Genomic DNA, 24,652 nt, shown 5'->3' on the forward strand with positions numbered 1-24,652 from the left:
CTTGTCCGCACCTTGAAAGCCCTGACCATATGACAAAACAGCAATTAAGAACTCCACACTGGTACTTCTAAGGGCATGAATGAATGAATGAATGAAGAAATCCTTGCATAAAAAGGTAGCTGAAATGGCAAAATAAATTGCAAAATTTAAAAAAAGAACGAGCATTATAAACAGAGTAATGTCCAACAAAACACACCATCAGAAAAAGACAGCACAGTCACCATCCCAGTAGCTTAGGACACAAAGATGCTATAAAATAAGAACATTCTAACAGCTTTTTGAAAGGAGTCAGGGATATGGGTTGCCATTAAAGAGGGAATTCTATCAATGAAGTGCCATGACCAAAAATGTCCTTGGTGTGGCACTAGTAGCCTGGCCACAGAAGCTGGCAGCAACCTCATAATAATAACCTTCATCTTGCATAATAAGGAGCAGACATAGGGAGGGAAGAGGAAACCAGCACGTAAGAGTGTTTAAAATACAAAATACTCGCAGGCAAATGCCTCAACAAACCAATGAGATCCATAGCAGATGACAAAACAAGTACAAAGAAAAGTTTTTAAATGGTTGTTGGTAGCTGTGTGCATGGCATTTTATGATGTGTAATGTCTGGGTCAACTGATGGTGTGTGTGTGTGTGTATTCATATACATGGTAAGCACACTTACTGGCACCTTGATGTTTTATACCTAATACCCTCTAGGGAAAACTGGAAACGAACAGGTTAATTAGTTAATTATTTCTACAGCAAGAGAAGCTTTGCATAGAAAAGATGCAAAGTTACTTTTGCATAAATGTGGATATACTAGAGTAAACATTCATTCACCATAGTAGCTGTCTAGCTGACCTTCCCCACGGCTGCAACAGGTAAAGCTGCATCTACAATGCGTTTATTTTACGGAGGGCATTAATAACTTCACTGGTGGTTCATGTGCTCTCGGTAAGGATGTAATGAAAACACCACAGCTGGGCATAGCACCTTGGTTTCTGTCTGAGTCAATATCTTGCTGTCTCCTTGTTTACAGGAAAAAAAATTCAGCTGCCAGATCACATGCTACTCAAATTATCCTGTTTCACTGCCAAATGTTCAAGATTACAGTACAGCAAATAATTACCACCCAGCTGACAAACATTTAACAAGGTTAAATAGGAATGTCATTTACATGTTTCACACTCCTGTCACCTATTTCAAACAGAGGAGCGGTAATAATGGAACACCTACTTTGTTCCATAAAATCTAATATTGAGACACATTCAGTTTAGGCATAAGCATGTTTTAGAGAATAAGGAATGTGTCATAGACTCACATACATTTTTATACCTCCCAAACACAGATTGGTTACTTTTTGTTCAATACAAACCAGTTTCCCATTATATGCACACCAACAAACTATGGCTTGCACTTGCTCTAACCAGAATCAAACAAGCAATCACAATTCTGACATGTTACCATCATCATCATCATCACCATCATCATTTCAGTTCATGAGGCCATCCAATTCATTCTGCATGATTTCCTAATAATATTTGCAATGCCTCCTAGTTTGGTGCCATCTGAAATACCATAAGCAAATTCCTACCACCTTCCATAGATTACTAATAAAAACAGCAAATCTGAGGAACTTTATCAAGATGCTTTCCCTTTCACTTGAATTAGTGCCTTACTTTAACAAAGCTACACCGAAAAAAGTAATAAAACAGTATTCCGACGGCTCTTTTAAAACTGGACACAGTGCTTCAGAAAGGGGGCAACTGGAACAGGGGCTACTTATCCTTTTCATTCCTCACTTTAGAAAGTGCTGCCTGTGTGTTGTGAGTTTGCCTGTAAAGTGTACTGGATTCCTTGTCTATCTTACAATCTGGTTATTGATACCTGTATTTCCTAGCTTGACCTAGAAAGTGTTCTGTGCTGCTGTTTGGTGGGTGGGTTTGCTTGATTCCCAAGGATGAAGCCTCATATTACCTTTGGACATATACCGGTAACACCGATCCTGGCCTGACTGCACTGGTTGCCAATTACAGTAGTTTCTGGGCCCAATTCAAAGTACTAGTTTTGATATATAAAGCCTTAAACTGCTCAGAATTGCAGAGCCCATATGAATAGACCCAGACCCTTCAGTCATCATCTGAGGCCCTTCTTCATGTGGCCCCTCCATGAGATCCAGTGATGGCAACATGAGGACAGGCCTTTTTATGCAGTAGCTCTGCCTGTTGGTGGAAAGCTCTGTCCAGGGAGGTTCATCTGGCACCATCATTATACATATCTTTAGGTGCTACGCAAAATCTTTCCTCTATAGCCAGGCCTTTCACCTTTAACTATCTGTGGCCTTTTAGAAGTGGGTGGGATGTTTTTAATATCTTTACACGTCGTCCCCCAATCTCCACAGTTTCAGGGTCTGTGTTTACTTTTGGAAAATAAGGCACAGCAGAGACTGTGGTGTCTTTATGATATATGGTTTATATACGAAGGGGGGAGGGGTCCCCCAGCATTACACTTGAACTGGGTCTTGCCTCCTGCATAAATCACATTGTGAGTTATGAGGGGCCAATTCAAAACACAGCTGAAATATATTTTTCTGTTATATAGTTGTATTCTCAATATTTTATTTAAGGTCCTTAAATAAGAGGTTTCTCATTCACAACCTTGCTTCTCTTTCTCACACTGGTATAAAAATAGTGTTTATAGCGTCAAAGACTGTTGCCATGGAAATTGAGGTGCCATAGAAACAGCATGACTTTGCTGCAGGATGAAGTAACTTAAAAAGGCAATGAAGAAGCAGAGACTTGTCAATACACAAACATACGAATTAATGAGGAAAATGCTACATAAAAGAACAAATGTGACATGAATTGTATCTCAGTAAGATTATTTCCAACATTACCATCCAGTCAATGGAAATTGCTACTTTTCAAATTTTTAATATAAGCTTTTTAAATGGAAAAGTTTTTGCAACCACTGCTTTTGTAGCAAAACCCTCCCCAAAAGAAACCCCCCCCAATAGATATGAAAGCCTTTCAGTAGACTTGGAACATGACAATACCATCATCATTTATTGTTGACTCAAAACTACTTGATCATATTATCATAAACATAACAGTGAAATAAAACATTCAATATTTTCACACTACCAGATAGCATAACAAAAGTGAAACGACGGTACACAAATTTTAACAACCTTAGATTTCACTGTCAGTTTGCAAGTCTATGACGCCTCCTACTACACATTTTTTTGGGCTCAATTTTATCATTTAATAAACTTTCTGATGAGAGAACGCGAACTTAGTTTAGCCAACACCTTTGATCAATGCTTAGAATAATATGCAATTATGGCATCTGGCTTGCACAATGCATTTCTTCCTGCATTAACAGGACTTCCCATTCTGCTCTTTCCTGCTGCAGACACTTCAGGTCAGATTTGGGGAACATTGCTTCCTCCCATCAGGGGAAAGGCAGAAGCAGGAGTACTGAAGAGAGCACCCATCGCATATTTTGAGGGACCGCTCCCTGTTTGCTGTCCCCTCCCAAGCTTGTCAATGCCACCAGGCCATGGTAATCAAAAGCAGTCAAGATAATGGAAACAACCCGAGTTCTATGCCAATAACACCAAAATGCCCACCTCTGGGAGGTACGGCCCTTCCATTCAAAGGATTTATAAACAATATCAAATACATTAGGAACTGGGAGCTAGAGCAGCTTAGGAAAACAGCACAATCCTGTTTACAACCAGAGATGTGGTGAGGGAAAGAGAACAAAGGAGCTCTGTATGTGCCAGACAAGAGCTCAATGGCTCACTAAGGAAAAGCACATTCAGTCATCACAGTGGAGAAAAAGCACACAAAATCTACTGAACACTGTCTAAAAAACAAAACAAAAAACCTGAAATTATTATTATTTTTTCTTTATTTGTTTCTGTGGGTCAGTGGCCCCTGATAGAAAACTCTTGCCCTAGAAAGCGCGTTTGGGAAGAAACTCAGGATGAGTTCCTGGGGACAAACTCTCAAAGAAATGTTAACTGACTGTAACCCACCTCGAATGGGAGGACTCTGCCTACTACCATGCTGCCTCAGACTGTGACTTCTGCTTGCCATACTTCTGACCCCTTCTATGCTGTCATGGTACTGAACCCTGTGCCTGACTTTGATGTCATGGTACTGAACCCTGTACCCTCCATTCCATCTGTGACATCATCTACCGACCTTCTGATCTTCATACATCCATGCCTGAAACGGACCCTCAATGCTAGGCCAAAGCCTGACATACTGGCTGGGCCTCCCTTAAACTAGCCTCTAGACAAAGAAGCCGCATAATTATATCTACATTATTATCTGGCCATAGCTGCTTGTGTCGGTTAGAAATGAGTATTATCAATCACTTCCAGATGACCCATTTATTGAACATACGTTGTGGTTTGTTTGCAAGGAAGTTAGACAAGTGTTGCATCAAGCTTTCCAGTGCATTTTCCCATCACTTTCCTTATCACCAAAAAGTCCAGTTTGGGGGAGGAGCTCTAGCATGTTGTGCTAGGGGTTCAAATCAACTTAAATTGCACAACCTGAATTTGCCAGTATATGATTGAATCCCACCCAAAAATAGGTATAGTCAGTAAGCATTATTTATGGCCAAGGGAAAATATACTGAACATGAAGAGAAAAGACTGTCATTAAACATTATTTTGAATACAGTCAGTGAAAGGAAGCACATCTCACGTTCTCTTAGCAAGAGGAATGACCTGTTTGGCAACTTTTGGCATCTATAACCCAATGAACAAGTAAACAAGAAATCATTGCAGATTTGAGCACAACCATGTGATAGCATCACTGATTCTAACAGGAATGAGAAGAATTCTATGTTTATAGGATCTTCTGGATCAGCTTTAAGGGTAATTATACAGCAGTGAGAGGGTATCAAAAAGCCTCTTGTATGAGGAGCGTGAAAGTAAAGTTTATACATGCTCTGCCTAACTCATCTGAATATAGTACTTCCGTCCTGTTACGTCTTAGTCACTGCTAAATTCCCATCTCTCTCAGTCACTGGATGAGTAATGCAGAATCCAAGCTCTGAGCAAATTACAATACATTTGGTATGCTAATAATTTCCACTCAAATCACTGCACCAATAGCTGGCAGCATTGTACACAAAATCTACAATGTTCCACTTTTCTCACAACAATAGGTATATATACTATTTTTAAATAGGAAAGTTAAGGGAAATAATATTAAACGGGGGTGGGGGTGGGGAGAGAAACGCCTTAATTAAAAATGTGCTGTTGTTGTTTTTTTAAGTCTGTACTTCCATCCCACCCACAAGCAACAAACACAGCAGGGAGGCAGCAGCACAGCTGTAAAGGCAACCCACCAGGGCTACTATTTAGCAAGGATAAATTCTCTCACAGTGGTCTTTCACCACTTCTGCCACCATCAGTCAAGAAATGGTAGATATCGGGCCTTACCCTCCTCTTACCACGGCCCCTCTCCTATGGTGGTCATCACAAAAGATGGAATCCTATTGTGATGAGAGAAACTGTAGAACAAAAATATGCACAAGGTAGGTCCCTATGTACTGCTTCATTCCTAGCCTAATGTCAGGGAACTGTCCCCGGCGCAGCGCAAGGTGGTGGAAGGGGTCTCGGGATGTTACAGAGAGCACTGGCCCCACCTGACCAGCAGCACCTCCTCTGGCAGTGGAGGGAGCAGCGAGGCTTCCAGCGGGGAGGGGCATGGGTCTCAGGGGATGGAGGGTCGAGGCTCTGAGGACGCTGGGGAGACCCTGCACTCCCCTAGCCCAAGGGGCGATGAAGGAGGCACGCAATTTCCGTCGCCCGAAAGGCGTCGAGGGGTGAAACAAAAGGATGGAAGGCGGGGTTTTCATTTACTGAAACTCTTTTGTTGGGAGGAGCCATTCCCAGATTCTGCCGACGCTTGATACAGACATGAACTTATTAGCTCTGCACTGTACACAGTTTGCACAATAAAACTTTTAAAGGAAAACTCTGAGTTTTGCCTGCTTACTCATGAGCAACTAACCGAGGACCTAATACCTAATTATTATTATTATTATTATACCATTCTTCACCTGAAGGCCAGTGTAAAAACAGAAAAATACATAACATAATAACAAACAAAACAATACCCCCCCCCAAGTTTAAAAGTCCATAGACTGTTAATTAGCCAAAGGCCTGGTGATGCCATAGGGCACTTAGGAGGAAACATACATAGCCTATAAACAGAGAACAGAATAATTAATATGATTCCTTCTAAATTTTAACTCCCCCTCCACAATTAAGGAATCTATGACGGCGTCAAAACTGAAGTAGTGATTCGCTTTAACATGATACTAACATCCCACATTTAAAACCCTTTGCAAAGGATCATTCCCACACCAACTTGTATTTAGCATAATACAAACGCTTACTATTAAGAAGTAAGCTGCTAATATGAAGGTCTGGCACAGATATTGCCATAATTACACTTTATATGAGCAGAGAGCAAATATGTTTTTGTTCCTGTTTGAAGGTTTATATTAACATGCCTTTGGATATATATATATATATAGTCAGACACAGTGGATTATTTCAAGCTATTTATTTATTTATTTTTAAAATCTATTTTCCCTACTTTATTATTTTTTACCTCTGTTGAAATACCCCAGCTGGTTTGCCAATTTAGATGCCAGACAAGTTGTGTAATCATGTTTTTGGCAATGGAGATATGTGCATGTATATAACAGCATGCAAAACAAAATTAGAATCAATTACTGTAAACCCTAACCAAAGCAGAATCTAAAACAGACAAAATGGCAGTTCTGTTGAAGAGTTTCAGGGATGAATAGCTATGTCTACAAGGGATAATTTGTACAAATTCGCTAGCAAGGCAACGATGGGACTACTTCAAAATGTTATAAAGGGAGCTTGCTCATGAATGCAGAATTGTTAAATTAGCTTGGGGTACTTTTTGCTGTATACCTTGCCTACCTATTGTCATAAAATGCTCTTTGAAATCTGAATGACACAGTCAGTTACACTGAACATTCCTTTTAATAATTAATCCATGGGTGCTTTAGTTGGGATCTCGGCATTGCAGGGGGTTGAACTAGATGACCCTCAGGGTCCCATTCAACTCTACTCTTGTTATTGACTTCTGTTATCAATACTGAAGAAACGCCAAAGGCGGCTCCATGCAGGATATTTCCTCCTGCACTGAGGTAATGGGTTGTATTCAACGTCCTATTCAGACCAGACCCATTAAATTAATTAACCTGACTTAGTCATGATAATTAACTTCAATTGGTCTAATCTGAATGGAGTTAGTATTGAATGCCACCCATGACATGTGTAAGAAAAACAGGTATTATTACATTGTGAGTATAGTATTTATTTTGCCACACTCATGTTGGCTGGGAAGCTCCTGTACTAGTATAGATGGTTACAGGTAGGTAGCCGTGTTGGTCTGCCATAGTCGAAACAAAATAAAAAAATTCTTTCCAGTAGGAGACCAACTACCGGTAAGTTTGTTATTGGTATGAGCTTTCGTGTGCATGCACACTTCTTCAGATACACTGAAACAGAAGTCACCAGACCCTTATATATAGTGAGAGGGTGGGGAGGGGTATTACTCAGAAGGGTGGTGGGAATGGGTAATTGGCTGATAGGTGTGGTAAACCTGTTGATGACTGTTAACGACTGCAATTGGTCTTACAGGAAAAAGCAAGGGGTGAGATGGCTAAAAATAGCTTTGTCGTGTATAATCAGAAAAGAATACAATGTCTCTATTCAGACCAGGTCTCTCCATGGTTTTAAGTTTGGTAATAAGTTGCAATTCAGCAACTTCTCTTTCCAGTCTATTTCTGAAATTCTTTTGTAATAAGACAGCTACTTTGAGATCTTGTATAGAATGTCTTGGGAGACTGAAGTGTTCTACTGGTTTCTCTATCTTGTGAATAGATGGGTTTGTAATAATGGATTTGTGACAGTCTGGATTGACCAGGCTATGCATACACCTGTTGAAAAGCTACCTGTAACAAAACTCCTACCTGGCAGCCTTTGAAAACTAATTACAGCACCAGACACAAAGCAATCAACTTTTTCTTTTGAGTATAATACAACTATTGCGAAAGAGCCAGTGCTAGAAACTGGAGAACAGGTTCAGGTGTTGTTGCTGTTTTAAAAAGACATTTTGCCATGGTATATTACCTGCTTCTGTATATTTTAATCCTACTTTCTCTTCTTCATCCTTTGCTTTGGGTGGTGGCCAGACAGTCTGCAGTCTACCGGGAGTCTTGTCATCCTGATCGGAAAGCACTGCATCAGTCTGATAAAACAAAAATATTTTAAGAAACATTAACATATAAAGGAATTTGGCACGGAAAACTGCTTGTTTATAAATCTTAAAAAACAAACAAACCCAACAGCCTTTCCACCTATCTTTTTGCTTAATATCCAGTCAGAAATAAGAGTACTGGGGAAATGTGAGCGCTTGCTCACAATTTTGCGACATTTTAGCTAGTTCAACATACAACATTCTGGATTTTTTTTTTCTGACTACCTGCAATTTTTGTTTGTTTGTTCACATACGATACGTCATGACTGAATGCTCTGATGTGCAACAGAGGTCAATAAAGGCATGGGCTGTTCCTTTATTGTCGGGGGAAAGCTATGGGCACTCCCCGCAGTACACTTGAAACGACCCATCAGTATTAAAGTGTATGCTGTTAATTCACTGTGACACCAGTTAAGGCTGGAGAGGTTTAGGTTCAAATATCCATGCTGACAATAAACTCAGTAGGTGACCTTGGGCCAGCAACTACCTTAGTCTAACCTACTTCACAGGATTTTTGTGAGGATAAAAATGTACACAGCCATGAGCTTTCTTTTTTGGAGGGTAGGGGGAAGGCAGGAATGGAATGCTGTTTTGATGCCATGTGTGGCTGGAAGACTGCTGGCTTGGAACTCAAGAACCACAACCCAAATCTCATATCAGCCACAGACTCAATACCTTCTGGCAAATTAGGGAGAAATCCAAACCAGCACTCCTTATTTTGACAGGGCTTTATGGAATGGTGGGACCACTGCTGCACCTGTAGTCCTGCTGTGAATAGTGACTGGCAGAAGATGGGAAGGTCAGGCAGATCCCTGCACCAGTCTATATAGCTGGTACAGTGACTGAGCCCAAACTGTGTCTGATGCTGCATGGATGGCTCAGAATCCAATGGATTCCAGGTGAGCTCAGTACTTCCCACCCATATAAAATCTAGCTCTGGGGTTTCCAAGTGACCGTACATTCAGTGGGTTGAAGGGGGTTCTGTGTCAGCAGAGTGACAAGACTCTGCAGGCGGCTGGAAGCAAATGGAGGCCAGCAGGGCTAGCAGAGAGACACTTCTATTCCAAGCCACACACTCATTCCTGCCTGCCACCCAAAAAGGGTGTGTTGATTGCTCATCTCTCAACTTCAGTACATTTCTGAAATGGGAAATTTTCTGACAATTTCAGTGTATTGTTATGAGGTTAGACAACCCATTTTGTGTATCATATTTTGCATGTTAAAGGGACTATGCAATTTATAAATATAATAACCCACATTTCAACAATACCGCTTTTAATGCACAGAACTCACCAATACAGTTTAGTATTGTGACGCTGGGTGCTGTCAAAACAGGCACCCCAGTCTCAGAATGGTAATGCTACACTTGGATCTTTTCCATCCAAAATAAGCATTTTCCATACTTATTTTAGATCACACCTATCTATTTACCCAGTTAGTATTTTGCATTAGCCCTAGCATACAAGAGTGTTAATCAACCTACTGGTTTTGTGTCAGTTGCTCCATCACCTTTAGACCTTTCAAATACTGCCTTCAGTGATTCTTTTTCATGTCTCATTTTGCGTTTTATCGCTTCTAGCTCTGAAGTATCAGCAGTTGTCTCTTTTTTGGGAGGGCGTGTAAATAGAGCTTTAAATGCATCCAATGCAGATTCAGCGGGACTTGGTTTTGCCTCTTCAGAGGTGGAGGATGCTTTTCTCACTGAATATTTGCTTTCTTGGCCATTCTCGCTGCTGCCAGAATCACTGGACACCTCACCAGAATCTTTTCCTTCATTTTTAGGCCCTAAGAGATGAGAGAGTTGTTCTAGAAAGGTAGGGGCCGCTTTGGGCTCTGCTGGTTTCCTCTTAGTTAACTGATCAGGTGCAATACTGGACTTTTTAACAGGCTGTTTTAATTTAAGCATAGCCAAGTCGCTGTCTTTCTGTTTGATTTCAGTGACAGTTTCCTCCTGATCTGAAGAGAATCCTTTCTTCCGTACACGTAACCCACTGAAAAAAGCTGGAAGCTGAAAGGTCTTCTCATTCAAAGATGGTTTTTGGGTGGATGCAGTGCTGGAATTGCTTGAAAGAGGTCCTTGCTCATCTACAAACCCCTGAGTATCTTCTTCTGTGAGAGATAGGCCTGTGTGGTTCTCATTGGTCAGTGCTGCAGTTTCAGTTTCTGAACAAATTTCATGTAGTGTATCATCTATTTCCGTTGAACGAAGCTGATAACTTGGTAGAATCTGCTCTGTTTCATCTCCATTTATAGTACCATCTATTTCTCTATATCCTTCTGTTTCTGGCTCTTCTTTATTTTGGTCATTATCCTCCAAAGACACAGTACTATTTAAAACAGATCTGTTTGCTATATTTTTGTCACTGTTAAGATCTGTAGGCTCATTGTCTGATTCTGTGTCACTTGTTGCATGAACCAAAGTACCCTGAATAAGAATGGCATCCTTGTCATTTTGTTTGCCAAATTCAGACAAAAGAGAGTGTAGAGAATCTGAATGGGAATGAGAGGGATCATTCTGCTCCTGCAGTTCCAAGTCATCTGGGCTGTAAGTGTCAGGCTCATAGTCATCTGGGACAATGGTAGTGTCTACAAAGTCAACAGGTGTGCCGCTGTAGACTTCATAATCAACATGGTTGCTAATATCAACCTCAAAGTTACCTAGGGCAGCATCAGCATCGAAGTCAGTCGGCACCCAGGCACCCACTCCTGAGTCAACAGGTGTGCTGCTGTAGACTTCATAATCAACATGGTTGCTATCAACCTCAAAGTTACATAGGGCAGCATCAGCATCAAAGTCAGTTGGCACCCAGGCACCCACTCCTGAGTCAACTGGGGCAGTGGCATCAGCCTCGAGAGCAAACATGTCACAAGTACTGGATTCTGAAATTTCATGAGCATTGCTTGGGCTTTCAGCCTGTGGTATTTCTGAAAGCTGATGATCTCCATCTAGATAATCATCTCCATTGATTCTGCTCCTCACTTCCTGGTTGTCAGCATGGCTACTGATATCATCGACATTTCGAAATCCTTTAAGAACAGCTTGTTCTTTTGAAGTGCCTGGTTGCAGTTTAGCCGTAAATCCAAAAAGGGCTTTCATAGAAAATTTTGTGTAGAGAGTTGGGCCTGGTTCAGGCTCAGTTGCCCCCTCTAGACTGGATAACTCATTATGGTCAGAAGTCTGATTTGCTTCCATGTTGGTCAAATCACAGTGGTACTTATTATATTCCAGAAGATATCAGTTTGTTTCTATATGATTACTCCCAGGGAACATCTTTCATTCAGTCTATTACATTAAAACACCACAGAGAGAGGCAGTTTTTCACCAGATCGCATGCTGCTCTGAAATGCACATTCCAGCCAAACTTTACAACTTGAACAGAGGCAAAACGGGAAAATTTTGCATCGTGTTGCATACCATAAAAACTTCCCAGCAGCGTTTATTTACACAATGGGCCTATCTTTTGTCAACGCAAATCTGCTACAGACTCCACCGCCTGTTGCACTAAGGCTTACTGTTCTTTTCTGCTACACTCAGCCTTTTTACTGAATAGAAATAAATAGCAGTTAGCAAGGCAGATTTCTCTCTCTCACTCTCTCACTCTCTCTCTCAACAGAACAGCTGGTACTTGCAGTTTGCTACTTCCTCATGCCGGCCCGAGAATCAAGAAAAAATCGTCAGCAGAAAAACTCCTCAAAAGTTTCTCGAAAGGCTCCCCATGGTGGTCAAAAGCTGCTTTGAGCAAAGTCGTCGAAGGAAGGCAAGATCAGAAAGCTGGAAAATCCCAAGCAGAGAGAAATGTTTCCAAATCTTCAAACACAAGAAAACGTGCCTTCGTTTAACTTCTGGAGATTCCTAGAGTTGCTGAGAAGTCCCAGCTAACGTTGGTGCCCTTGAAGCTGAATAATCATAATAAAAAGCACCACTCTTCCGCTTTTGCTTCAGGTTTCTGTCTGGAATGCAGATTGCAGCCAAGGAGCACCAACCAACGAGGCTGGTTTCGTGTTGCTGCGTCTTAAACTCTGCACAGCTATTTCTGCGGACCATAAACAGGTAAGTTATCAGACAAGGTAACCACACCCACGGATTGAAAACTACCTAGGAGGGCAAGGTAAACAGCCACTGCCCAGAACTCGGCCATTAACTCTGCAAAGAAGAGAGGGATGAAAACATGCACTTCCACTGTCTTATCTTCCAAAGCGATTTCTCTTAATTCTTTTTTTTTCTTAATTCCCGGATTTCTTTGCATCTTAGATCTCTGCACCTATCCTTATTTCCCCATTCTAGGAGAGGCGAAAAGAAAAGCGCACGGGAAGAAGTCCCAGAGGGGGGAGCTGGGTTACTCCGCGGCAGCGAAAACAGGTAAGAGCCAGTGACGCAACTAGAAAACTCTGTGTATAAAAAGACTTAGAATCGGCGAGTCAAGGAGTAGCTAACTTAGAGGTAAGTTGCTTACAACCTCCTCTCTCCCCCCGCCCCCTCCACCTCAATTCTTTTTCTGGCAAATAGCCTTATTCAGTGCTTTTTTAAGATTTGGTGAATCTAAGTTTGGCCTCATGAGGGGCAATATTTCAAGATGGGTAGGAAAATGAGACATTTTTTTAAAGAAAAAAAGCACTGGCCTTATTAGATGATTTATAGCATTTAAAACTGGAAGGCTGCAACCTTCTGCCCACTTTCCTGGGAGTAATCCCCACTGAACTTGATCTGATTTACTTCTGAGTAGGGGCGTATAGGATCACACTGCAAAGGTTTTCAAAACATACAGATAGGGTGGTTATAATGGTTTGTTTTTGTTGTGCTGTGTTCTACTTTTGTATTTTTATGTTGTGAACCGCCCTGTGGTCCTTGGATAAAGGGTGGTTTACAAATTTAATAAATAATGAAGATACTAAAGAAAGATCACACCAGAAATCTATCTAATCTAGCATCCTAGCTCAGATCCTAGCTGTCCTGAGAATGGGACAGAGTTCATGTTCATGGAACGGAAGATCTCCCTCTTCCCCCTCAGCTCTGATGTGCAAAGAAAAACTTTATTGCTCCTTACATGAGCAGAGAGCTCAGAAGCAGGCGAGAGTGGAGACAGTAGCCCCATGTTTTTCCTCCTTGATTGGTAATCAGAAGTATACTGCCCTTAAATATGGAGATGAGTTGGGATTAATAAGAGACCCTTCTTTGAGGTTATGTCTACATTATGGAGCTCTCAACCTCTTGTCTCTATTATTATTATTAATAATAATAATAATAGATTATTCCCCGCCCATCTGGCTGGGTTTCCTCAGCCACTCTGGGCAGCTCCCAACCGAATATTAATAATAATATTCTCACCCTCCTCACCTGCTGTGCCAACACTGTTTTTCCCATGTAGGTATTGAGAAGCTTTCAGTTTGTGTGTTGTTCTCACCATTTTATTGTTTTTTCTTGGGCTGGGGAACTGGGAGGGATTTCTTCATTTCAAAATTGTTGTTAAACTTCCCTGAGTACTGAGCACACAATGGAAGAATAGTATATAAACCTTCGGAAACGAATAACTGAAACAAACATGGTTTTGGCAATACATTTCATCCGTTGGTCACACTGAGTGAAGTGCTTCCTCCTCTTTGACCTGCACGTTTGCCAGCCAGTTTTACTTAGTAGCCCTGGTCTGTTCAGTTATCATTCAGGTTATTAAAAGCATGTCCCATTTATAACAGGCAAACTTCCAGACTTGCTCATTTCAGCATGGCACTTTCAATCTAAACAGGTCTGACAGACCTTTTTATTTCATTTACACTCTCCGGGCCCCAACGGCTAGCTTTCCAGATGACTGCTGCAGTTCTCAAGTTGTTAGAGGGGGACATAGGGAGATCCCTAATGAAATCCACCCTGTAACTCCTCCAATGAGAGCCTCCTAAAAACAGTTGGCTAAGGGGACTATGCTTCAAGCCCTGGGTTGCAGATAGTCATTGAGTTTTAAGAAACCACGGAAGAACAAAAGGAGCTTGGATTACACAGTTCCGTGTCAACTTAGATCGGTGGATAAATATTTTCAGGAATATTAGGGCAGTTTGACTGTGTTCTGGCAATCATCTCTCAGCTTAATAAGGCAAGATATGGTTTTATTTGCATATCATGGTAAGCCAAACTATAGCTTACTGGGACCACACAAACGTGAACACACCTGGCAAGGAACTCCCAGCTCTGTTTTTACAGCAGTCCTTGGCTACTACAGCTTATGGTTAACAAGGCTGAGCCAAATAAACGTGACCCTCAGATTGAAAAGGTTTCCACAGCCGTGTGCTTCGCGGCATGAGAAAATCAACCGTTTGCAGTAGAAAACCATCTCAACTTAGTCCTAAAGGAATGTGTGAAGTGGCCCAGAAGCTTATTTAATAAATAAGAATACAGCCAGGCCTTGGACTGACTGATATTCTATGGCCTTTTAAATGTGTGTGAGAGAGGGGATTTATTGTTTTGTTTTTGTTTAACTGATTATTTTGTGCTTTTATACTGTATATGTTGTGAACCACCCTGAGATCTTTGGATGAAGGGCAGAATATAAACTTAAATAATAACATAATAAAAATTAGCTGACAACTGATAGAACCTCTGCTTTCCAAGGTGAATGTTCTCCTAGAGTGGAAATCCTCATTATTATTTTCCCCTCCTGCCATTATGTTCTCTGTACATGCATAACAATTTCTTACGCTATTTGCACTGTAGTGACTGCTTTGCAATTGCAATGACTGTGGTGACTTTATTCATCTGAGGCATGGTCAGCTCATGTTGACAGGCAGCATACCATCAAAAGGTAGATAATTATAGTGTAATTGTATACTGTGCTTTTCTATTTAGAGCACTACTCTGTCTTAAATGGAATAGCCAGGAAGAACGTAGTAAGTCTGAATTTTTGTTCACTAAACAGGTCACAGCTCTCCATACAGTCAATATTTAAATTCATAATCTACTTTCTGAAATTCCATTAGCTGAAAATGGAGATATGGAATGCACATGGAATACCAACTCAATGGATGCTTTGCAACTGTCTTGGGTAAGGAATGGTGGATTTTCCAATGTAGACAACAATGACATTGCAAATATATAGTTGCCACCACATTTCCTGAAGGAAATGTGACTCAGTTTGGTCAAACCCTCCCATTTCTGTGTCATAATCTTTGAAACTAAACATCAAAGGCTAGGATATAACTATGCTTCAATTATAGCTAAATGCATCCTGTATTCAGAAGGACCAAGTAGTTTAATGTTCATTTAATAATAGTGAACTCATGTGGTTTGATTTTTCTGTTTGTTAGCAAAATAGGACAACCCCCAAACATTGGAGCGTTTCCTACATACACTACTCTCCCCAGTATGAAGAATAGAATTTGAAATAAAATAAATGTTTAAAAACAAACCCCAAATGGCCTGACAATAACCTATGAGCTTTTTATGTGTTTAAGTATGCTGTAAGCTGCCCAGATTGGCTGGGGAAACCCAGCCAGACGGGCAGGGTATAAATAAATTGTTTTAAGTGTATCTGTTTTTGTGTGTGTTTTAAAGTGTTTTAAATTATTTTATGTGCAAATCGGTGTGACAGAGCAGTTTAGAAGGAAAACATACATTGAAATTATTATTATTATTATTATTATTATTATTATTATTTTCATATGTGCAGAATCACAGCTTTGGCTGTACAGCCTTATAACCACTAGAAGTTTAAGCTTGCTATAATCATCCCAAACACCAAAGAAGCAAGCAATTTGAAATATAAGCAACAGGACTATATTAAAGCAGTGACCTGAAGATACACTGTCAACAAGCAACTATAGAATTACCATAAATCAGAACTTTACATTTTTTTTACACCTCTCAATAATTATTTATAAATTTTGCTTCATTTTTGGATCTCTGTTTTGTGGATGTGACACTTTGTGTAAATATCTCTTTCTTTTCTAGGCTCCGCAGGCACACACATTTAAAAACGCAAAAATAGGCAAAATATTTTAGGTACAGTTTATTGTTTACAGAGTTAATAACAAATAAATTTACAAACAGATTCAATTACAACATGTGAGGAAATTGCTAACTGTTGAAAAGGCAGGGCTTATCACTTAATTCCATGGTCCTATAATGTAAGTAGATGTTCAAGTGATTTATCAAAAAGCAGCAACTGCTAAATTTCTGAATAGGGTGATAAAATCTTACAGGGTTTGGAAGATTATTCACAGCGTCTTTCCACAGATATTGTGTCTTTAAATGAAACTGATGTATGCAGTGTCTCTAACGGCCTGTGAAATAGCCTCCTTATGGATATGAACTTGCTATCACTGTAGAAAAATGTTGCACATATTGGACAGTCTGTTATTTTTCTAGTTACAGGTAGGTAGCCGTGTTAGTCTGCCATAGTCAATACAAAATAAAATAAAAAATTCCTTCCAGTAGCACCTTAGAGACCAACTAAGTTTGTTCTTGGTATGAGCTTTCATGTGCATGCACACTTCTTCAGATACCTGAAGATACCTGAAGAAGGTATCTGAAGAAGAAGATACCTGAAGGTATCTGAAGAAATGTGCATGCACACGAAAGCTCATACCAAGAACAAACTTAGTTGGTCTCTAAGGTGCTACTGGAAGGAATTTTTTGTTATTTTTCTATTTGGAATACACTTTCCCTATCATAGTAAAGATGTACCTTGGAAGTCTAACGGAATCTGTTCGACTTCCAAAACGTTCAGAAACCAAAGCGCAGCTTCTGATTGGCTGCAGGAAGCTCCTGCAGCCAATCGGAAGCTGCAAAAGCCCTGTCAGACGTTCGGCTTCCAAAAATAATTCGCAAACTGGAACACTCACTTCCGGGTTTGCGGCGTTCGGGAGCCAAAAGTTTCAAGAACTAAGCTGTTCGAAAACCCAGGTACAACTATTTAAAACCCAGCTATCGCTCCTTTCCCTTTAGGCTCATCTTTTTATTGTGCATTGTGATGGAGAAAGGCAACTTATGAGTCGGGTTAGAATGCCTATTTTGTTATTATGGTATGACGGATTCTTAAATATACAATGAGAGTTTCAGAAATATTACCTATTAAAATAAGATGGTGGCAAAATCCCTTAGCTTATGTCAACTCATAGTCTTAATTGGGTGCACATTAAAAGTACAGGACTCCCAAATGTGAAGACTGTACAATTACAGGTGCATGAGGGGGAAAAGGGGGGGCAATGCCACTAAAACAAACATTAAAATAGTTTGTGGTATCTGCTGTTTCACATCAGACACAACAAACTAATTAATGAATTCATTTCACGGTTTTTTAAATTTAGATAGCAACTGCTTACAATGTTAGGAATAACCAGTAATAAAGGAATATCCAATTTAGCACCAGTTATCCATTTCCACCATTTAACTCATGCGTTAAAATACTAACATAAAAAATCACTTTGTAAAATTATTGCCAAAACTGAACATACAAATTCTAAGTTACTTTATCAAGCAAGTAAACATGCACAAAATAAAAGTTTTATTGAGGGCATGCATGCAGCAATCTGATTTATTTCTAATCCATTCCTGTAGCTTTGCCAACAGATGTCAGCATTGCTCATGTTAGTTCAACTCCGAGCACTGCTGCAGCAGTTACTGTTCATTTGGCTGAAAACTGCTGCATGATAGTATGAAACTGGCTTCACAATATCAGAATATTAAAGGCTTTATTGCCTGGAACCCAATAATGGTCTGTAAACATCTGAGGTTGTAACATTGCTGACATAGGCCTGAGCAGTCTCTTGGATAGGAGATTACTGTGCGTCCCATATTCAGGGTAGAATAGAAGTCTTATAAATTATACATTAAAAAGAAGAGCTAATTGACTATGCATGGGAATGAATCAGTCATTAGTGGACTATTTCACAAACAGCAGTTTGAATAAATAGCAATTAATAAAGTCATTTATAGAACTACTCACATTTAGGTCCAGGCGTAGTGAATTTCTGTCAGCTCTCTCTGACTCACTGAAACAGGTAGATGGATAAGATTCTCCCAACCTGCAACCTAAAACCCAGGCATCGCCATCTGTATTTGTGACATGTAAATTAGCTGCCTGTTCTGAAAAGTTGTTCTTCAAAGCAGCATCTGCTGGAATACCTAAATGATTTTAAAGAAGAAGAAAATTATCCCCACTTAAGAGAACTGAGGCATGCCAGTATACCACTTGGAGCTTTTACAATACCACAACGGAAAGAGTACTATATATTTTGCTTTCATTTGATTGAAAAGATTTCAATAGCCCATCTTGGGTGTCCTTTTTCTCGCAGCTTCCTCTGAAACAGACTCAAAAGTTCATAGCTCCTTTGCAAAAACTGCTGTGCTCCATACCAAAAACAGATTTTGTAGGCACACCCTGATTACAGATGATCGACTCAACAAGTCTCCCAATCAAAACTGGAAACTAAAACTGGAATCAAAACTAGAAAAAATGCTTGTCAACAGGTAAGCAGGGGCAGGAATGGAGAGAGGGCCTGAGTAGTACCATGATGTTTGACAGCCCAGAGCATCTTTGTCTGCTTTGTACACAGGATTGACTTTTATCCCTTTGGACAACCAGGTGACCAAGGGTCAGGAGAGAAAGTTTTGCCCCTGGTGAAGCATATCCCCATTAGCAGAGTGTTACTTTCCCTCATTCACATACGGAAAATAGAACCAAGAGATGTACATGGGAACACTTGTCAAATTTAACATGGACCAGACGGTGATGATCCTGATTCCTTGTGCTAGATCTCTTCCAGCCACATGAAACATACAGTCGTACCTCGTGTTACGAACGCTGTGTGTTGCGTTTGTCACGGGTTACAAACACGCCGAACCTGGAAGTACCAGAACGGCTTACTTCCGGGTTTGGCGGTTCGCGCATGCGCAGACGTGTCAAATGACATCACGCGCAGAAGCGCCGAATCACGTCGCGCACATGCGCGGGCGCGGCACTCAGGATGCGGACTTCTCAGGATGTGAACGGGGCTCTGGAACGGACTCCGTTCGCATCCATAGGTACCACTGTATTTACTTTGTTGCTAAGAACTTAATGGGTGCAACTGAGCATCAAGCCCATTCCTATCTAAGGGTCCCCACTGTAAGTTCCTGTCCCACCACAGACTCACTCAATTCATGCACAATATGTGTGAAATAGATCCGTGCATTGAATGGGGGCAGCTGTGCCACTGGCCTTGCCTCAGCATTTCTCAGGTGACTCAGCCCCACCCACCAATGTCCCTGATCACACACAGGGTTTCCCACACCCTTTGGGGCTTATTTTAATAGGCTCCTCTGACCTACTCGGATGGTCAGGATAGCAGTGTGACTTTGGGAGCAGAGCCAGGGGTGTAGCCCCCACTGTCTCTTTCAAAGCAAGGAGGGAGACAGTGTGACAAAGAGACAGAAACCAGGAACCGGCTACAAACACATTTGAATGGATGCTAAATGCAACAGCATTTAGCACCTGAGCAACTCCCAGTTGATCATTTTACATACCATGCCACAAAACCAGAAAAAACAAAGGAAATGGGCTCCGTGTACGGAGGTGTACTGCAGTTTTTTAAGTAGGGGAGTCACAGGCCGCTGCAGCAGTGGAGACTAGCATAGACTGAATGGATGTGGGCCTGCCATGGGGGAAATATGGTAGACAGACAGAACCAGAGAACAAGAGCACAGTATGAAAGCTGCACAAGATTGAGGGAAAATGAGGCACGCGTTTGGATGCACAGATCTATATATGAGAAGCAGACTTGCAGATACGAAGTCCCAAAGGATGGAGTCACATTGAACAGAAGGTACCAGATAGAAATGATATTTATGTGATATCATTTAATACTTACAGCTGGTCCTTCACTGAAAGGACTGGTTACATAAAATATCACAATTTTTAAAAACAATACAATACATTAAAATCAATAAAACCACTAAAACTGAACAAAATGTCTTAATATTTAAGGAGTTGCTTTGACGTGTGTGTGTGTGTGTGTACTTTTGGTGCAGAATTGGCTCCTGGCTTAAGAGTTTTGTCTCCCACATCTAAGAACTAATTTGACTTAAGGATTGTGTGCGCTTGCATGAATGCATACAGTAGAAGACTGACAAGTTTTCCAGAATGCCACTAACCATAAGTAGAGGATCAGAGGTCTACAGCAAAGTTGCATTTCTCGCTTTACAAATATCCTTGTTCAAGCACAACAACAACAATTTAATCAGACAGAGCCAGTAAAGATTATTGTTAACCTGATTAGGTAACATGGCCGCGTATCAAGGACTTCTGGCACAATGGAGAATGCAACTGTTTTCCAACCATTTTCTCCCATGGCCACTCTTTGTCCTGCCTTGGACTTTTGGGAGTAGTTTTAGGAATTGATTGGTCTTAGAAATATATCATACAGTTGAAGGGAGCGAGTGGGTTGGACACTCACTGACAGTGAATGTAGCAAAAACCAGAGACTATTATGAGGAAGACTGATAAACATCAAATATATGTTGAATGATGGAACATGCTGCTGAGCAAAAACTAGTCAGGTGAAAATGATTCCAAATTCTACAAAATTCCTGCTTAGGCCATGTTCACATAAACAGGAACTTCAGTTTCATGAACTCTTGGCGGTGCAAACTTCAGAACTCTCACTAAAGGCATATTCACATGCCTCTTTGAGCGCATAACATCTATAGGGTCGTCCCCCCCCCCTTCTTAAAATCAGTTTGTGGTGATTTTCAACTGCACTGTCACAGGCTTGGCAGATCATGTGACCACCAAGCTGAATTAATATTGGATTTGATTTTGATGTTGATTTGAAACTGGTGAACAACCCAATCAGCACATGGTCATATCAGTTGCCTGAATGGCTCAAACAGAAAGATGTGGCTCCTGTGTAAACAGGTCCTGAGAGAGAAGTAAGGGCTACTGCATAATCCTACTTCCAATCTGTTCATCTGATATCGCAGTACAAAGAAACACTTTCTCATGAGAAATCCAAGTAAGGAAAACCTGAGAACATTTAGCTGCTAATGCCAGGGGTCTTACACATGGAAACATAAGTGCTGCAGCCCCCTTCTTAAATAAAACATGCAGGTGTTTCTTGTGTCAGTTCCCCTTGTGAACAAAAGTGCAGTTCAACAGTGTAGCCAGGGCACAAATGAAAACAGAAATCATGCTTGTCTTTACTTCCTAAAATCCCTAAGATTTAGCGCCCTCTAGAGTTCACAAGGTACAACAATCCCATGCATATAATATAATGACAATATACAAAGAAAGTAAATCAATCGAAACTATTGTGTTATAGCAGGGGTCAGCAAACTTTTTCAGCAGGAGGACTGTCCACTGTCCCTCAGACCTTGTGGGGGGGGGCCGTACTATTTTTTTTTGGGGGGGGGGGAAATGAACAAATTCCTATGCCCCACAAATAACCCAGAGATGCATTTTAAATAAAAGGACACATTCTAGCCTACTTATGTAAAAACATGCGGATTCCTGGACCATCCGTGGGCCGGATTTAGTAGGGGATTGGGCCGGATCTGGCCCCCGGGCCTTAGTTTGCCTGCCCATGTGTTATAGGAACAGAAGGGGAGGTGTGGTGAGATAGAACACAGCATCCACGAATGTTACTGGGGAAATGATTACCGGCAATTAACAGAATAAGCACAGCCCATTTTGTGAAATATTTTTCACATGGGAAGAGGTGATCAAAATCAACAGCATAATCTCTAACAACCTACTATATTAGGCATCATCTATAAATGTTATAAAAACCATGGTCATGGTCCTGGCACACTTAAGTGCTTTTAGGTCTCCTTGATTTTACTAAAGGCTGTTTTAAGTTTCCTATTGAAATCCACAGGGCTTGCAGCACCATCTTATGCATGTTTACTCAAAAGCAAGTATGGGGCTTACTCAGGTAAGTAAATACAGTTGGGCCATGCCCGATATTTTAAGAAGACACTATAATAATAAAAAAAGAAAGTTGATAAAAACAGATTTGTTTCCAATAAGAACCAGGCAGTTGCTCATTTATCAAAGGACCACAATTCTGCTCAGTGAAGACATTTCAACTGCATATTTCAGCTTAGGGCCACACTACACATTGCACTGCACGTTAGTGTTTCATTTGTGTTTCCAGAAATGCGGACCTGCGAGTACAGGGCAGTATACTACCACTATACTACTAATACTACTATTAGTAGTGGTGGTGGTGGTAATAATAATGCATCCATAGGGGGTAAGGTGAGGAAGATGCAGGCAATGTATTTGGTGGTGGTAGGTGGATATAGTGTTTTACCTCACTCCCAGCATTATTTCCCAGTAAAAAGTCGTCCCCCACACACACTTCCGTAAAAAATCAAAACAAGAAGTTAGATCAATCACAGATTTACTGTGTCATGTTATTGGGAATGTGTGGCACGGTTTGTCCTTTAGGATGACCTCAACTTGGAAGATATTCCACAGGCCCTTGCTGCTGCTTCCCAACCCAGCCACTGTCACGTGGAAGAGACATTGTTAGCATAACCCTTTTAAAGGACTAAACAAGGACAGCAGCAGAATCTTCTTGTTTGTTAAGTTTTTGTTTTTTTGTTTTTTGCCTTTTCAGATGAAATCTTCTGGAGGACAGATGTGTCACGTTTTACTGCCAGAGGAAGGCAAAGCACATCATCATTTACACACGCAAAAAGGCTTCGTCAGAAGTAGCCCAATGAATTATGCATCTGGTTTAAAGTAACCTAACGCTTGGTTTTCCAGAATCACTGCGACATTTCCGCAATGAGAGGAATTAAGGCATGCTGTTGTGTGCAACAGTATTTATTAGCAAAAAGGTCATAGCATTGAAGAGTGCAATCCAACTGTCGCTGGTTCATCAACTGGGTGGCGGCGGCAGTGGGCGGCTGGCATTAGGATGAGACAGAAGACTCCCAATGCCACCGGAAGTGGAGAAATACTGCCTTAACTGAACACATGCATGTAAATGGCTGCATATCCTAGGGAAAGGTTCTGCAGGTGGAGTTCCACCCACAGACACCTAAAAATGGGCTGGAGTTGTGGGCACCACAAGAGGAGAACTGCCAATACCTAATACCCATGGTTAGCCCACCCATGAGGCAAGGTGAGGATCCACGGGGGCAGCAGATTTAGTCTCCAAAGAATGCATTGCCCGTTGCCACTGCCATGTGCTCCTTGGAGACCAGATCTGCTTCCAGCTCAGCAGCCCCCTACCCCAATGCTGCCTCTGCTGTGGCCTCTCAGAGAATAGGAGGCACTGCTGGTTTCCACCCACCCCTAGGGAAGAGATGGTGTAGGCTGCCCTTTGGGGTCTCCTGGACGCTGGACCTGCCCAGCATGATTCAGAGCTGGCCCATTCCTCCCTCCTAGTTCCTGATGTAGATCTTTATTCCCTTGTTTCTGGTGTAGATATTCATCCACCCCTTCTTCCCTGGTGGGAGGGTGCACCATTGTACAGGCATGGCAGACATCTAAACCAGGACATGGCACAAGTACAGTGGTACCTCGGTTCTCGTTCCAGAAGTCCATTCGAGTTCCAAAACATTTAAAAATTGGAAGCCTCAATATGGAAAACTCAGAATGGTGTTTCCTGTTCAGCTTCTGAGACGCATTCGAAAAATGAGGTGTTTACTTCCGGGTTTTCGGCGTCCGAGTTCCGAAACGTTCTTCAAAAATCGAGGTACCACTGTAATTCCCCTGCCGTTGACACTAATGGGAATATGATATATAGATATTGCTCTCCCCACCTCCCTTGTGTTTTGCCCCTCCATGAGCTGGATATAGTTTTGATGTTGTGAATGTTCTGAAGAAGTAGCTATCGCAGAGCCTGCCTCAGTGCCTCACCCTTCCCCAGAAATGTGACTGTGTGTGTTCTGAATGCTTTTATCGTAAGTCTGTGGATCAGATCTGGTGTGAGTCCTTATCTATTAAACTATTTGCCATGAAATCAGCTCCCTTTTAAACGCTTGTTAGTTTAAAATAACTAAATGCTATTCATGAGCAGGGTGCCCAGCAGAAAATGATACCATGCTAAGCAAAGAATACATGAAGTCGGTTCCAACAAAGGACATGATCCTAACAAAGTTAAGATTTAAATAAGAGTTTAGCAGGTGTTGTGAAGAAAAAAAAACTTGTGAATTTCTACTCAGAAGAAAGCCCAAGTATGTTTGATGGGGGTTGCTCTTTGGTAACTGTGTACACAGGATTGCAGCCCAACTCTTTTGTATAGAAATCAAAAGGGATATAAAAGGGATTACTTTAAAGCCCCTTGCCAGGTAAGTTTTGAAAACCACTAAAAACAGAGTCAGCAATAAGATGCTGATATTCACTCCTTTATTTAATTCTACA

The 24,652-nt window shown here is 41.1% G+C and overlaps 1 protein-coding gene and 1 long non-coding RNA gene across 4 annotated transcripts in view; one reads left to right on the top strand and one right to left on the bottom strand.

Moving 5' to 3' along the window:
* The window catches only part of FMN1 (formin 1), a 136,134-nt gene that overhangs the window by 94,533 nt on the left and 16,949 nt on the right, over positions 1-24,652 (bottom strand). For 2 of the 3 annotated variants that reach the window (XM_033144827.1, XM_033144818.1), the window contains exons 1-2: positions 9,799-12,222; positions 8,189-8,306 (exon numbers count right to left, since the gene is read on the bottom strand). The exons of the other annotated variant lie outside the window; for it this stretch is intronic. In XM_033144827.1, coding sequence (XP_033000718.1) covers positions 8,189-8,306; positions 9,799-11,508 — 1,828 coding nt within the window. In that variant the 5' untranslated portion in view covers positions 11,509-12,222. Of the gene's footprint in view, positions 1-8,188; positions 8,307-9,798; positions 12,223-24,652 lie in introns of those variants that run through there. 3 annotated transcript variants of the gene reach the window in all.
* Positions 12,184-23,158, top strand: LOC117044261. The gene is made up of 3 exons (XR_004426281.1): positions 12,184-12,366; positions 12,601-12,675; positions 22,899-23,158. It is a non-coding gene; the product is annotated as an uncharacterized LOC117044261 (long non-coding RNA).

This window comes from Lacerta agilis, chromosome 1, assembly GCF_009819535.1.
Source record: "Lacerta agilis isolate rLacAgi1 chromosome 1, rLacAgi1.pri, whole genome shotgun sequence".
Taxonomy (NCBI): Eukaryota; Metazoa; Chordata; class Lepidosauria; order Squamata; family Lacertidae; genus Lacerta; species Lacerta agilis.